Genomic DNA, 16,329 nt, shown 5'->3' on the forward strand with positions numbered 1-16,329 from the left:
CTCCCAAACTAAGGTGTGGTCTTTCCAAGGCAGAGGTCAGCTGATGCACATCTCCCTTCCTCTCTTGGAGATCAACGGTGTCTGAGACCGTGTAAGGTCAAGAAAGATGAAGACTGAGGAAAGGCTGTCAGTTTTAGCAGTTACCATTACAGTAAACAATTTCAGAAGACTGTTAGTTAAAGCCAGATTAAAAGGGTTTGAGGAATGAATAACAATAACTCAAGTAACTAGGCAGGGAAAAGGGAGGGAGATATTGGACAACAGCCTGAGGGGGTGACATGATCAAGTGAAGAATTTGGGTTTTTTTAAGGATGGGAGAAACTTTAATATACAATCCTCTTTTTCTATGTTTCTTTATAGGTTGAAATGTTGATATGTGTCAAGTTTATAATAAAATATGATAAAAAAGTATGAAACTGGAGTCAAGAGACTTGAGTTCAAATCCCAGTTCTGTCACTTAACCTTGGGTAATTCACTTAACATGTCTGGGTCTTAGTTCCTAAAAGGCAAAATAAGGTAGTTGAAATAGATCCAAGGTCATAAACTGTGGTCTCTAGACCCACAAGGGACCTCTGGTTAGATTTTGGGGTTTCTATGAACTTGAATGGGAAAAGAATTATATTTCTGTATTTTCAATAAATTTTCTTTCTCTTTGTATTTTATTCACTTCAAAATGTTATTCTGAGAAGGGGTCCATAGGCTTCACCAGACTGCTAAAACGGTCCATGTCAGAAATAAGAGTTAAGAAATTCTGGACAAGATGACCTTTAAAAGCATTTACAGCTTTATATCTAGGATTTCTTTTTTGCAGTGTTATCACTTATAAATATTTCAAATTTTTTCTTCCCATACTTTTTGGTATCTTTTATTTCCTGTAAGATTATATGATCCTTGAGACCAAGAACACCGTATCTTATTCATCTAGGTATATGTCTCTTACGGTGAGAGGTAGTTTCTTTCACACATGGGGCAATAAATATTGGTTGAATGAATATTTGGAATAAAGTGAAAGTCTGGAAGATACAGAATGTGTCTGTGAATGTATGCATGTGTACACATGTGTCTAAGTAAACATAAACAAACACTTGGATCAGCTTTATGATTTAATTATTGTAGGGAACACTGGATGTGGAAATCTCTCCTATTCATGGTTTAACTCAAGAGCTGTCAAACTAAGACAAGCTGATCAAATACCAACTGTTCCTGATTTTGTTCAGTGGGAGAGTTAATGCTTTTTGTATTCTTAAGTATGACAAAGTTCCATTTAAAAATGTAAAAAGCATTCTTAGCTCTCAGGACAAAAAATAAGCAACAGCTGGATTTGGCTCTCAAGTGCTGGTGTTATGCCAAGTCAACATAACTTTAAGAAAATATATATTGAGTGAAGATCTGAATGAACTTCGGTTTTGTGACTAGAGACTTGAGAGAAAAGCATCATTATCATAAAACTTACAAGACCAACAATGTATTGGATTCACTTAAAGTTTAAAAAAATATCAACAAAAGTTTAAGTGTATGAGAACTTAAAATAAGTTCAAATAGAATTTAAAGTACAATCTATAAATTTTATTGCATCATTATAGATACATTAAAATTCAAATACTGATAGTAAGAATAGCAGCAATATAGCAAAATAATGTCTGCTTAAATTTACCAAATATTTAGGTCAATGAACAATGATATTAAATAGAAAATAAAGCCTATTCTTTCAAAGAATAGCTCACTTAAGTATAATAGTCAATGTAGTGGTTTCTAGAGCACCTGAAACAACTGATGATGGGGTGTGGAGCAGTGTTAAAAATATAAATAAATAAAGCTTTTAATAAAGAACTATACAAAACTCTATATATGTACATATATATATATATATACAGAGTACATATTAAAACTTATGACACAATACATTTCCTGGTACATTAGATTTTTTCACATTTATGTATTTAATGGAAATCCATTAAATATTATGTAAACATAGATCATTTCATAAATGTACATCATTTCTTCCTTTAAAGCATGTAATTTTTCTTTAAAACCTCTATGTATTCCTGAGTTGCTCTGGAAACTGGATCCTGATTCACATTTGACATTCTTGAAGACTCATCAGTGGATCCTATGGGAGAAGGCCAACAAGATCCAGATTCAAGTTCACCAGTAGCTGGGGGGAAAAGGAAAAAAAAAATCAAATTTATACACATACACACACACACATATAAATTATTTTCATTATTTCAGCCATCTCCTATTCCTTGCGACCTTAAGGTTTTCTTTACAGATGAGGAAACTGAGGCAAACAGGATAATGTGACCAATGTGTCTGAAGCTGGATTTGATCTCAAACTCCAGGCCTGGTGCAATATTCACTGTACCACCTAGTTGCTGCCCAACAATTTTTTTTCTACTTAGAACTTAGTCCAGTCTTAGCGTTTCAAGAGCATTTTGAAGTTCAGTGTCTTTCCCATGGTCTCATGGGCAGTATATATTACATGGAAGACTTGAACTCTGAGCTTTCCTGGAGACTCCTACATTACAGAGGGTGGTTGTGAAGCTCAAATGAGATAATGTATGCAAAATGCTTTTCAAAGTATAAGTGTGAATTCATTATTACTTAAGCTATATGTTGATTTTTGAGCAAACCATGAAATTATTCATAGAATTTTTTTATTTCATTCTCTGCATCAGAAGTTGGTATAAAATCAGCAACAATCATGATGGTTTTGATGGTCTGTTTGCTTTTGCTCAGGTTAAACTTTATTTCCTACTTCAATATGCTTATTATTCTACCTTTGATTCACTATGAAGTCAGCCATGCCAATTATCTTATTTGTTTATTTGAGGAAAATGCGAGCCACACTTCCTTTGAGCTGCAATTTCTTTCTGATTCCTGCTTTAATTCATAACAAGGGTGTCAATTTGACCATTACCTGGAACACTAGTAGATCAATTTGTTGGTCACTGGACACAGATTGTAACTTAAGATTCTAATAGTGAAACTGATATTTATAGATGGGTTTTGAATTATGGGATTCTTAATATCCTCTGCCCCTTGTCCCACCACTCTCCTGTTAACCACTGTGGAATCAGAGAATTAAATGGAATAGTGGATGTGACTTTGGTGGCTCTCTTATCCTAACAGTTCTTGAACTGGAATCTTCTGGACTGCATCCCCAACAAGTGATTGCTTAGCTTCCTACCTGAACACCAGCAGGATCTCCACACAGGCTACACAGGACAGAGGGCCAGTTTTACTTCTGTTTCAGGGGATGTTGTGGCCAAAGGCTTCATTACCTACTGACCAACTTACTGGCCTCTCTGGAACTGGCCAGGCTTCTCTTAAGAGAATAGATAGTTGATCCCTGGGATTGTTCTATTTTTCTTAATTATTAGAAAGAAAATACTGGATCTAGAACTTCACTGCCATAGAAGCAACCATGGTTACTTTGGAATGATGAAGAGGAGGGAAGTGGTGCTGATCTAGCACCCTTGTGGGAGTTTTTCAGTATATTTAATGAATGAGTTATAGCATCAAATTATAACATTTAATTTATACAATTTGGTCATACCTTCATTAAGTTCCCTAGCTATATTTTTTTCCAATTCCTGTTGCATCTGAAAAGAACACAAAAATATTATTCAGAATAATGAAATAAATGACGAATAAGTAATTTGAGATAATACATAATGCTGAAAAAATCTTTAAAAAAGTGCAGATCAATGATAGATACTAGATTAGTTTGACTACTGGTCATATATTGACCTAGTAAAGTAATACTTTTATTAACAAATTCAATATTTTATCACAATTATATACATAGAAACACATAGTCATGTCTTAGGCTTCCAACATTTTTCTTTTCCTACAAGTAAAATTTTACCCTTTTTATTTCCATTTTTGCCGACACATTTTTCCTTTGAAAATAAAATCAACTTCACATCCTATACTTTAAAACAATTAAGTTACTTTAAAACAATTAAGTTCAAATATTAATACTTTAATTAAGCTATAGACACTCTAAACACAAAATGAATACTAAGAGTGAGCAAAATGGAAAACAGAATGCCTGGGAATGACTAAATATAATACAAAAATTCTAAGATTTGTCAGTAAATGTGAAATGAAAATAGTTCCTACATTTTCTATTATAATTGACATATTCTTTAATCCAAAAAAGGAATTCTGATTTCATTTGATTTTTTAAATCCAAGCTTTGGGTTTATGATGATTTTAGTAACAAAATCAGAAGAAATTCTGCTCATTGCTATAAATCAGAAAGAAAAAGGAAAGAAAGAGATAGGTGCTATTCTTTCAATTCATATAATAATTTCAAATAAATGGGAAGAGAAATGGGATAGTATTCTTTATAATGATAAAAGTTGCATAGTTGCCTTTGCTGAAGACAGATGAAATAGGGCAGTATAGAAGAGGTAAATGTCACAGCATATATATTTAAGCATGTGAAGAAAGCATCACTGAAATGCAGTATGTATCCTTATATAAGATATTCCTATTTAAATTTAGACACAATATTATTTCCCATCATATTCGTAACAATAAATGTACAAAAAGAGGACTTAACAAAAAGTATTGCTCAAATACCTGTTGAGTTCATAATAATGATATTGGAAACTTCTTTTGTCCTAGCAGTAAACTTGGAGGTAAGAGAGAAGAGTTGGATCTATTTACCAGGGTTCTACATAAGATCTTTCTTAAATAATATTTCTTGATGGCTTCATTACTTGAATGACAGTTCTTAGGTAATGAACAAACTTGAGGATGGACACATTTTTTAAGGCAAATATTTTAAATGGTACACTAATATATACTATTACAAGTAAAAAAAAGTTGATATATTAAAGTAAGACAAATCTACTGTTTAGAAACGTACAAAAAGCTCTTTTGATATATCTAATGTGATCAGAAGGAGCCTATTTAACGCAAAAATGTTGAAAGATAAGGATTTTGTTCTGGAATTGAAGATATCACATATACATGGTGTGAACTCATCCACTAAACTATGTTGAGCATTTTGGTCATATTTTCTTTCCTGGGGTATAACATTTGCTTTAGGTGCCCTCTGACACCTTTCTGGGAACTCCCAATGTCTCTGCTACCTTTTAAAGGCCAAATTCAGGGGCATGACTCAGATCCCCACCAGTCAGGTCTCAACCAATAGTCAGTGTGGGATCAATAGAACACTGAGTAGCCAAGAAAAAGGCATTCCTTTTCAGATTATGAGCAATAACCCAAATATGGTGTCACCAGACACATTCACATCTCTGGGGGAAGATCTTCAAAGTTAGAACAAAAGTCTGACATTTAACTCAGGTGGATAAGGCTTTTTCTTTATGTTATAGATCTCTCCTCTCTCTCTTTTTCTTTGTCTCTCTCTCTCTCTCATATATGTGTATATACCTACATATGTATGCACTTAAGTATGTCTGAATGCATGTATATGTGTATGTGGATAGTGATATTTGAACTCAAGTCTTCCTGCTTTCAAAACTAACAATAACATACTCTTTTCCCCACTGAATTATGTATAAATTATATGTATTCTATATTTATAATTCTAGACTTAATGTTGGCATAATTAGAAAAAAGACTTCACTAAAGAAACTTGTAATAATTGTAATTTTTACTTGTTTCATATAAGTATAATGATAAGATTCCAATATGGAGTCACTTAGACTAAGTAGTCCTAATGATCATAAATTATATGGGCAAATACAATCAAAGGTTGTACTTATCTACTCAGCAGCTAATGTTCACAGCTTCTGAGTGGAAAAAATTCCTGGTCATCTGCACAGTTTCAGGTCTTTATTTTGCTGTCTAAGAGAATCAACTGTGACCAATCCTCTCCTGATTTCTGGTTCCAAAAAAGAAAAGCCCTCTACCTGAGCCCTAGTGGCAAAAGAGGCACAAACATTCACTGAAGAACTCTTTAATAAAAAGTGGAAGTGGACAAATAAAAAAAAAGAGGTACAAAAGCTCATTAAAGAAAATAATTCCTTAAAAATCAGAATTGGACAAGCAGAAGTTAATGATTCTGTGGAACTTCAAGAAAAAAATAAAACAAAGTCAAAAGAATGATAAAAACACAAAATATGAAATATCTCACTGGAAGAACAATGGACCAAGAAAATAGATCTTAAAGAGATAATTGAAGAATTATTACATTACCTGAAAGCCATGATAAAAAATAAAATATCATAGGCATAATAGTTCAAGAAATTATAAAGGAAAATTAAATTGTCCTAGTATCTTAAATATGTCAATGGTAACATTAGGTTCAGGTCAATCATGATGGCTGTGAAAAAGAGCGAGGCATGGCAAAAAATGAAGTTAATGGCACTGAAACAAAAGTACTCCTAACTTTGTTGAAATCATTAAAAGGCTTTTCTTTTTGTTTAGCCATTTAAAAAAAAACCTCATCAGTTGGCAATTTGGTGGAAGGGAAGAAAAGTACCCATTGGATTATTAGTCTTTATATTAGGTTTTCCTTATTGCATTTAATTCTTTGAAAATACTGTCACTGGTTTTTAAAACTATAGCTTCTATAACTAATTTATAACTAGGACATTAAGAATAATGACTATTAAGAACTTTAAGTTTAATTTGTTTTTAAAAATTCAATAGCCAAAATATAAAGAGGCAGCAAAAATAAAAAGAGATATCAACTTAAAAATATAAAACATGGGTTATAAGTAAGTTGCAGTCTAAGTATTTTTAAATTTCAGAGAGAATTTAGATTTAAAATGCAATGCAGCTTAGTGAATAGACAGAACCCAAGACTTGGGAAGAGGTCAAAACCTGTATGACTGAGACTGGTTGGGTATCTCTGAGCAAGTCACACAAAACCTTCTTTTCCATGGTCAACTCCTTAAAACAGTAGGTTTCAAAGCAGCTGCTGATTTGTATTGGTAAAGGAAGTTCCTAACAGGGAACTCCCTACACTAATGAAATTGGGTCAGACAAAAAATAAAATATATGCATATACATTTTAAAAACAAATGATGCACACAGAATGTAATATTTAATACAAAAATGCACTTTCATTCATTCAATTATCTCATTGGACTATAAAATTTCAACTGGGTATCTTCTATGTAGAAAACATTGGGTTTGGTGCCTTAAGCAATACAAAGAAGTGCAGAAATTGTCTTAAAATCAATACTAAGTACTGGTTCAAAGGCAGAAGAATGGTAAGGGCTAGGTAACTGGGTTTAAGTGATTTGACCATGGCACAATTTACTTTTAAGAATACGGATTCTTGAGATACTCTGCTTAACATTAAAAATGAATTGTAGGATTTGATATTCCATGTTGGAAATAATGTTTCATCATCTTTTTGAGACAACTGTCTGAAATATCAGCATGTCATATAGAACAATGTTTTAATTAAATTTTTATATTTCTTAAGATTGTAGTATGATAAGATGCCATGTACTCAGAATGCACTGAAATACCAAATGCTGAAAAGATGCAGGTGATATATGCAAATAATAAAATGAAGTGTGATCTACTCTAATCATGTCATTCACTTATTTAGTTTAATATACTAATAGTTTTCTTTTAAATGCATTAATATAGAATGATAATTTTTTAAAAAATCATATTTTAGACCACAGTGGTCCAAGCCACAAATAGAAAGCCAATATGAATGGTAAGCAATGTTGACTACACACCTTTTCAAAGATCTGGTTGCAGAGAAGAGAAAGGAGAAATAGATTGTTGATCAAGGAGCTGAAGAGATAAGAACAAAGCCACACGTTTATAGATCTTATAACAAAAGATACAGCAGAAGAAAAAAAAAGGAAAAGTCAGGAAGGTAAGCTGATTCCCAAAGGGAAAAATGAATATATTGCCTGTATCTAAACAAGAAAAATGAAGTAGAAAAACAGTAACATTATGAAGACTTGAATGAAGGCATAGAGGGAATTTACTTATTCTAGTCCATAAGCAAAGATTTTGCTTAATAGCAAATGGTCTTTGGTGGGTAGCCTAAACTTTCTTAATACTTGCCTTAAATGAATATAGTCTGTATGGTTAAATGTTGCCCAAATGTCCCCCAAAAGGCCTCATGAAGTTGAAGTATGATAAGATTTATTTTAATAAGTTTCATGTTGAAAATTACTGTTCTGAAATCAAGTAAGCATTTTATTATAGGAAAGATAAAAGATCTTTAGTTATTCATAAATATACAAATGAAATGCTTTGGGCAAAATTACATTTATGAAAGCACTGCAAAATATGAACAATATTTTCATTAAAAAATTATCATGATACAACAAAGCCAGTCCCAGTCATTGTAAATCAAGACTCTGTAGTTAAGACAGTCTTAAAAAAAAAGGCTAGAAAAATCTTAAAAGACATTTTAAAAACAAAAGAGTTATTTAGGTTTAAAACAAATTCTCCATAATGATATTTTCTATATTCCTCTTGGAAACTGATTCTTTGTAATAAAAATCCCTTATAACAAATATAAATCTAATATTTAATTGGAGTAGCTTTGTAAAACAGTATGGTTGAGTTATAAAGCAATGTAATTATAGAATTATTTGTAATACAATTACAATTAATTTTTGTAATATAATCTCAAGTTAAAATATTTTAGAATTAAACTTGGCAATTTAAAGACATAAGGCAGTGTTTATAGTAGTTTATAGGCACTGTTATTAGAAGATTAAGTCAGGGACCATGAATATTAAGAAAAAGAAGCACTACCCAATCTGGTTAACAATTGGACAATATATGAAGTGCGGGTTTTATTATGGGATAGATTCTCTTAAAGTCAGAAAAAATATTTGTGAATATCATTTTAGAAGTTCATGGAAAGAAAAGTCTAAATGTAAAATCTCATTATTTTAAAACTGAGCCATTTGATTTAATATGACATGATGATTTTATTTATTGTATGAAGGTAAGCTTTATTTAGTTTTTAGAATTTTGAAGGAACCCCTTAAAACCTGGTCAGAGTTTAATTGTTCTGTGGTACCATATGACAACATAGCAAAAGAGGAGAAGATGTCAGACATGGTCTGAGAACACATGCTTCTGAATCCAGACTTTACAGCTGACTATTTGAGTAATCCTGAGCAAGTCATATCAACTCTCTATGTCTTTTGAACTCTCCATTTATAAAGAAAGAGGGTTCAACTAGATCCTATACTTCTACATCCTATAATATTGGCATTTGGGATAGTTTACACAGTGTCAACAGCAATCAATTCTCCTGTTAGTGTCCTCCTCAAATGAACATTTTTATACTTTTGCCAAATGTCAAAGATACCTTACCGAGGGTGATGGGGTAGAAACAAAATCCTCTTAGGTACTGTGGAAACACTGAGCCTACTATTAGAAGACATAGAGGTCAACCTCAGTTCTGCCTCAAAGAAAGTAGCTTAAAAACAATTTACCCTTATCTATAAAGGAGGGATGACTATTTCCTATCTTGTAGAATTGTTGAGCACAATATGTTATGAAAAGGAAAACATTATACAAATGTGAGTAATTTTTATTTCTATATATACATATATTTTAAAGTAATAATGCTTATGATTCCGCAAAAGTGTCATTATCTTAATTTTAGAATTTTTCTGTTTCCTTTTTAAAAATAACTTCTTCAAAAATCTAAAAGTTGCAAAAGAAAAAAAGTTGACAATTTTGTACTTTTTAAGTAAAATACTCATTATTATTGCTATAGTTGTTGTGGCTCTAAAAGGCTGGCTTCTCTTTTCTTTAATGTCGTGCTAAGTTAGTTCTTTAGTGGTCCCAGAAATATTAGACAGGGGATGAAACCAAGCAAATGAGAAACATATTTTTTAAGATCTCTAAAGCTAAATCTATATGAAGTAAACAAAAATCAAAACTGAAACCCATGACTTATTTTTATTCACCAATTGGTCTTTTCCACTGAATTTAAGATTTTATGAAAGATCAATAATTTTTCCTTTTACATAGAATACTTTTTTCAAAATTGCAAAATAATCTGTTTTTCTATGAATATTTTAATTAAAAGCTTCAGCGGAAAGGCATATTTATTAATACTCATCTTTCTTTATCATAATGATATCAACTAGATCCATGAAGCTTAATCCTTTCATCTTTATTAACTGACTGATAAATTAGATTTTTGAGGGCCCTTAACAAAGTCGTTAAAAAAAATCTAAATATTTGCTGAACTCAATGTTAACTCAATTACATTTATTATATTATTTCTGGGATGTCCATAGAAAATGGTCATGTTCTATAAAGTGGGAGAAAGATGTCATAGATATACAATAACTCTTAAAGATACATACCTAAGTTTAAGAAAACCTTTATACAAATCTGAACTAAAAATAATTAGGGAATAATTACTTATATTACATAAAATTGCTTTGAAAATTATTTTTCCAGTATACTCTTAAAAAAGTTGTTTACATGTGTTTTTTTGTGTTTATACAATTTTTTTTAAGAAATTCTGAGAAAAGAAAATGAGAAGAGCCACAGAAAGAGTGTTTTAAAAGTGTTTTAGATGACATCACCATGGGAAAGTAAATCAAAGAAAATAAAACCTCTAAGTGTTGGGTAGTGAGAAAACAGCATTCAATTTAAAGAATCTTTAAATGAATGCCACTTGTCAGATTTGCATAAATTGTGTAAAACCAAGTGTGACTTAGAGTTTAACAGACTGGTATGTATGAGAGTTATGAATCTCAAAAACAACTTATTATCTAGTATTTTTAATTATCAATAGGTAAAATGATTACCTATATTTTAATAGATTACGAAAAGCAATAAGATACATTTTTAAATATTTAATTCACCAAAATGAATAATTTGAGGGACAGCTGGATGGATCAATGTATTGAGTGTCAGGCCTAAAGCTGGGAGGTCCTATGTTCAAATCTGGCTTCAGACACTTCCTAGCTGTGTGACCCTGGGCAAGTCACTTAACCCCCAGTGACAAGTCCTTACCAATCTTCTGCCATGGAACCAATATGTAGTATTGATTCTAAGATGGAAGGTAATTGTTTAAAAAATGAATACTTTATATTTATAACAGAAAGGAAGAAAAAAAATTCTAAATGACTCACCTTTGTAAAGTAGGCCTCTGCTCTGTTTCTTGAAGATACTGTGTTTCCAGTAGAATATACTATATTTCCTCTTGGAATGAGTCCTCTATTGAGGACTAAACTATTATTAAGATTCCCAATATGAGGTGGCTCCAGAACTGGACTTGCAGTAAAACTAGTGATTAAAGTTTTACTTCTTTGTTTTTCATTTAGGAGTTCGGCACTGACCTCGGCTAGTCTCTCATTAGTTCTGTGAATATTTCAAAGCACATATATGATTAGCACTTTTCACAAATAGTTGGTATATTTTTTATTAATGCTATCATAATTATGACTTTTCCCAGAATAGTATTTTAACTGAGAAAACAATTGAACTATGTAGGTGAGTAAAGGTTTTGCATACATTGAGTTACTTCCAGTATGCTCCTTTCCTGACAAAAATATATAAAGAAATTGAGGGAATGAAAAAGCTTTCAGAATGTCCTGGGAAAATTAAAAACAAAACAAAATAAACCACAAAAGATACTTGCAAATCTGGGGTTCCTTACTAATCTGATCTTTAAGAAAACCATTAAAAACACTTGTATTTAAATAAATTCATATTGGAAATGCTAGAGTTGTTTTTAAGGACATAAAATCTCAATGATTATCCTAGGCAGTGTTTTGCAGTCCTTCTCCCTAGGCCTACATGGAAGCCAAATGATGCAGTGATGAAGTCTCTAGGGGTTCAAGGAGGGGAACTCAACTGAGGCTAAAAGAAGTTCTGAGGTTCTCAAATGTATAGCCAGTCTATACTTAGCCATAACACTTTCCACCATTGTCTCCAAGATATATACCAAGGAAGACTGTTCCGGCTCTTTGTTTTAAACAGATAGCATCTTTTGGCTATCTAAGACTCTTAAACCCTTCCGTTCTGTAATATTTTCTTTCCTTCCTTCCAATAGTTTTCTCAATGAGTTTTCAACAAATATAAAGTGGAAGGGAGTGGGACAATGAGGAACACAGTATAATTTGCTCCACTTCACAAGGATGGCCCCAGGTCCTACCGTCTAGGCTGTCACCCTTAGGAAAAGATTATTTACAATGTGTCATATATTATTATGATCCTGTTATAACATTTTCAGAAACAATTAAACATTTTAGTATTGCCATTTGGGGAAATGATACAATCATTTCAAAATGGTTATAATAATTTTCAAGCAATCTAATTTCAACCTGCAAGAACTAATCTGTACCAGATAGTAAAAAGAAATAATATGGCATATAAATAAGGCACACTTAAAAGTAAATGTTTCACAGGATCACAGATCGAGTGCTAAAAGGGACCTCAGAAGTCATATTATCTAACATCCTCATTTTACTGATGAAGAAACTGAGACCCAAGAAGATTAAGTTATTACATAGAATAGTATCAGAGGCCAGACTTAATAAAACCAGGTACTCTGAACTCCAAAGTCAGGGTTCTTTCTTTTTTTTTTAAACCCTTACCTTCTGTCTTGGAGTCAATACTGTGTATTGGCTCCAAGGCAGAAGCATGGTAAGGGCTAGGCAATGGGGGTTAAGTGACTTGTCCAGGGTCACACAGCTGGGGTTCTTTCTAATATAACACATTGTCTTCCTTACACTTAATTAACATCTTAAAAAAACATTTGGTTTACCAATATTTTATACACGTATTATCTCTACGGTTAGCTCCCATTTCCCAATTTAATAATATATTTATCCGTTCTTAAATTCAAAATGGAAAACTTAAGCAATCTAATTAGTTTTACTATTTTCTTAATGTCTATCTTTAGACTTACCTTTCTAATTTGTTTGACAATGATTTTCTTGTTTTTAATTCTTCAGAATAGAGTTGTCTGTAGATCTCTAGTTCTGCCTTAGTAGAATCTTGTTGTGAATTTTTCAGTTTGGAGAGTTCAGATTCTAGATCTCTAATTCTATGTTCCATTTGGTTTCTTATTGAAGCATTGTTATTTTCTCTTAATTGTTCTAAGTTCTCTTGGGATGCTGCTTGTGTCTGAAACAAATGGAAAACAAAGACTTTAACAAAAATATGCCCAACTCTATCTTGAAAATTATAAGATGTTTGTTACCATACTATTTTGGTTTCATTTTAATTTCAGCCAATGTTTCAGAGAGCAATTTTGAATCTCTAAAATAAGATTCTAACATTGAAAGTATTCATTATCAAGGTCATCTGAATTAATCTTGAACTTAAAAAAAAACCCAACTCTATTTCTATTGATGTTAAGTTCAATAGTTTTTATTCTACCGCTAATATCAGATTCTTATAAAAACAATTGGCATAATTCTTTAAAACACTCTAACCCCAGAATCTTCTAATACATTTTATTACAACTAAAATATTTTTGAATTGAAAAAAGCTCACCCTTGAAAGTATTTTCTAATTATGCCTATTATTATTTAAGTTCTCAGTATATATGGTCATTTTCACCTATGATTTCAAAGGCTATTTTTGTAATGATAGTAATACCTAACTCATGGAGACTCATAGAAAAGGCAGAAGGAGAAATTTTTTTTTTAATTCTGGATTTAGAACTGGGGAAAGAAATCCTAAACACACATTTACATAGAAATATTTTAAAAGGATAATAGTTATAAGGTAACCTGTAAGAATAGGTTGACTTCTTTCAGTTTTTCTACAATCTCTTGTCTTGCTCGTTCTTCAATCTCACGTTTATATTGTTCTACTTGACTACGTTCTAGTGTATAAATTTCTAAATGGTGCTTAAGATTAGCTATTTCTTCTTCCAATTGTTTTTTATTCTTTTCCAGCCTGTCACATTTCTTTTGAACAGTTTTCAAAGAAAATAACTCTTCCTGAAGACCTCGATTCATAGATTCCAAATGTATACATTTTGAAGATGCATCTTCCAATTGTTGTGTAAGCTCATCAATCTGTAAGTAGAAACATTAGCTTAGTAATTGCACAAGTAAAATAAAGGTCCTTCAACTTAATGCTAATTTAAAACTGTTACGATTAAATTATTTTTAATTTAGTTGTAATGAAATTTATCATTATACCTACATTACAGCTATAAAATGTTTCCTAAAATGAATATTGAGGCATATTTAAAAGTTTAAAATATTATTAAGACTGGAAGCAGATGACATGAAATGCTACTATAGTTCATATAGTCTGTATAACCCAAATTCAGTATTTGATCCTTTATTGTCTTCAGCTGTCTAATTTTTAATGTCTTTTCCTTCCTAATTTTTCATACAGTGAGCAAATACCATTAAAAGTCACAGTAGATGGATAGATAGAAGCCAGTCAACTCTTTTTGGTTATGCTAGGCTTAAAGCAACAAGAGATCTCTCTTTTTATTAAACCCAGTCTTCTATCTTAGGATCAATATGAAGGACTTCTTCCAAGAAAGAAGAGCAGTAAAGGTTAGGCAACTGAGGTCAAGTGATTTGACCAGCATCACACATCTAAGATCTGAGGGCAGATATGAACCTAAGATCTCCAGTTTCCAGGCCTGGACCTCTATCCACTGAGCCATCTAGTTGCTCCCGCAAGAGATCTTAAAGGGATTGGGAAATAAATGAAATTCCTTTTTTGCCATTCAACTGAGAGCACTGATTCTCTGATAATAGACTTGCCTGAGAAAACAAATCTATTTTATATTAATTTGAATGTCACATGGTGAGATGCTCAATTACAGAGCCAGAGAAAATAAAAGTCTTTTAAAACTATCAAACTCTGATGATTCCACACAGCACATATACCACCTTTACCAAGAAAATACTAAATTCAGAAGTTCTATTGTGTAAGGGTCCTCTCTTTTTCTACCCCATGTGCTTCCACAAAATAAACCAACAAGCTTAACAGGACTTCTACCCATTTTTCTTTAGCCCCAGGGATTAAATGACTGACTGAACTGATAAATTTAAAAAGTGTGAAGCTCCTGAGTTCCAAAGGAAAAAGATATATAATAAGTCCCTGAGAGCAGTATATTAGAACTGTGTGACTAGGTCTTAAATAGACAAAACCACAGCCCTGGAGTTGGGAGTCAAATTTAGTCTTATATACTTCCTACCTGTGTGGTCTCGGGCGAGTCACTTAAACCCAATTGCTTAGCCATTACCACTCTTCTGCCTTGGAATCAGTACTGACTATCAATTCTAAGACAGAAGGTAAGATCTTAAAAAAAAATAGCCAGAATGTTTGGGTTTGAAAAAACAAAAGAAATCGTTGCCTTCCAGGTAGAGTGTCTTTATATCTTTCCATGGATCTTTGTGTTTCCTGATCTACTGACACATATAAAATCATTTCAAAAGGAATATGAAAATAACGAATTTTACATTTTCCAGGATTGATTGGGATTACCTTATTTTTTAACCTATTAATTTGTCCATCCTCTTCAGAACATGCATGCTTCATTCTTCCTTGGTAATCAAGATTTCCTTTTTCATAATCCTTTAGTTTCTTTTTTGTGGCTTTCAATAATCTCTTAAATCTGTGAGAATGAACAGAATTATTAAATCAAGCTCATAGTTCCATATTTAAAAATATATTATGATTTTGGACCCATTATCTTAAATTATTTTCTATCACAGAGAAGAAAATTCATAAAGAGGCCATATAATTCAAATCTGACAATATTTTGCAAAAATAAGTTAAAGAAACAGCAGTCTCACTAATTATTTCATCTCTATTTTAAAATATGTATATTCTCATCGCAGTTCTTCATTAATATCACTTCATTGTAGAATATTCTCCAGATGACCTCTGGCTTCAGAGTTACATTTTCAGAAATAGGGGTGGCTTCCAGTATATGACCAAATTTCAAATGATATGTAAACTGATTTTTAAAAAGATTTATGGTGATGTTTTCTGTGCCTTTGTTATTTTAACCATAGATCTGTGTAAATTAGGTGGTGAAGTATTCAAATACCCTTGGCCCTGCAAATCATAAATGATATCATTTGCTATTATTAGAATACAAAGTTACATTTAAAAGGTTTGTTTAGTGGGTATAAATATAGGCAAGTCCCTGACTTGGAAGATAAAATGAATCTCAAAATATACCCTACAAATTGATTGGTTGCAATGGGGTATTAATCACCCCCCTCCCCCAAAGAGCTCATGCTCTAAAAAGCAGTTCAATATAAACCCACAAAAATCTCTTTAAACCATAACACAGCTGACTTACAGTCTTGGGAAATGCAAGATGTCCTGGAGGCACTTCTTTGCCATTTAACTGACTGCCTCTACCTGTGATCAGAGAATTTGATACCTCAAGCT

At 31.9% G+C, this 16,329-nt stretch overlaps 1 protein-coding gene across 21 annotated transcripts in view; it reads right to left on the bottom strand.

Moving 5' to 3' along the window:
- Positions 1-640: 640 nt before the first annotated feature.
- ANKRD26 (ankyrin repeat domain containing 26) overlaps positions 641-16,329 on the bottom strand; it is a 144,689-nt gene continuing 129,000 nt past the window's right edge. For all 21 annotated transcript variants that reach the window (XM_056799617.1, XM_056799618.1, XM_056799606.1 and 18 more), the window contains 6 exons: positions 15,412-15,541; positions 13,686-13,976; positions 12,857-13,074; positions 11,076-11,304; positions 3,560-3,605; positions 641-2,155 (listed from right to left, as the gene is read on the bottom strand). In XM_056799617.1, the coding sequence (XP_056655595.1) occupies positions 2,007-2,155; positions 3,560-3,605; positions 11,076-11,304; positions 12,857-13,074; positions 13,686-13,976; positions 15,412-15,541 (1,063 nt within the window). In that variant the 3' untranslated portion in view covers positions 641-2,006. The remainder of the gene's footprint in view (positions 2,156-3,559; positions 3,606-11,075; positions 11,305-12,856; positions 13,075-13,685; positions 13,977-15,411; positions 15,542-16,329) is intronic.

This window comes from Monodelphis domestica, chromosome 5 (genome assembly GCF_027887165.1).
Source record: "Monodelphis domestica isolate mMonDom1 chromosome 5, mMonDom1.pri, whole genome shotgun sequence".
Lineage (NCBI taxonomy): Eukaryota > Metazoa > Chordata > Mammalia > Didelphimorphia > Didelphidae > Monodelphis > Monodelphis domestica.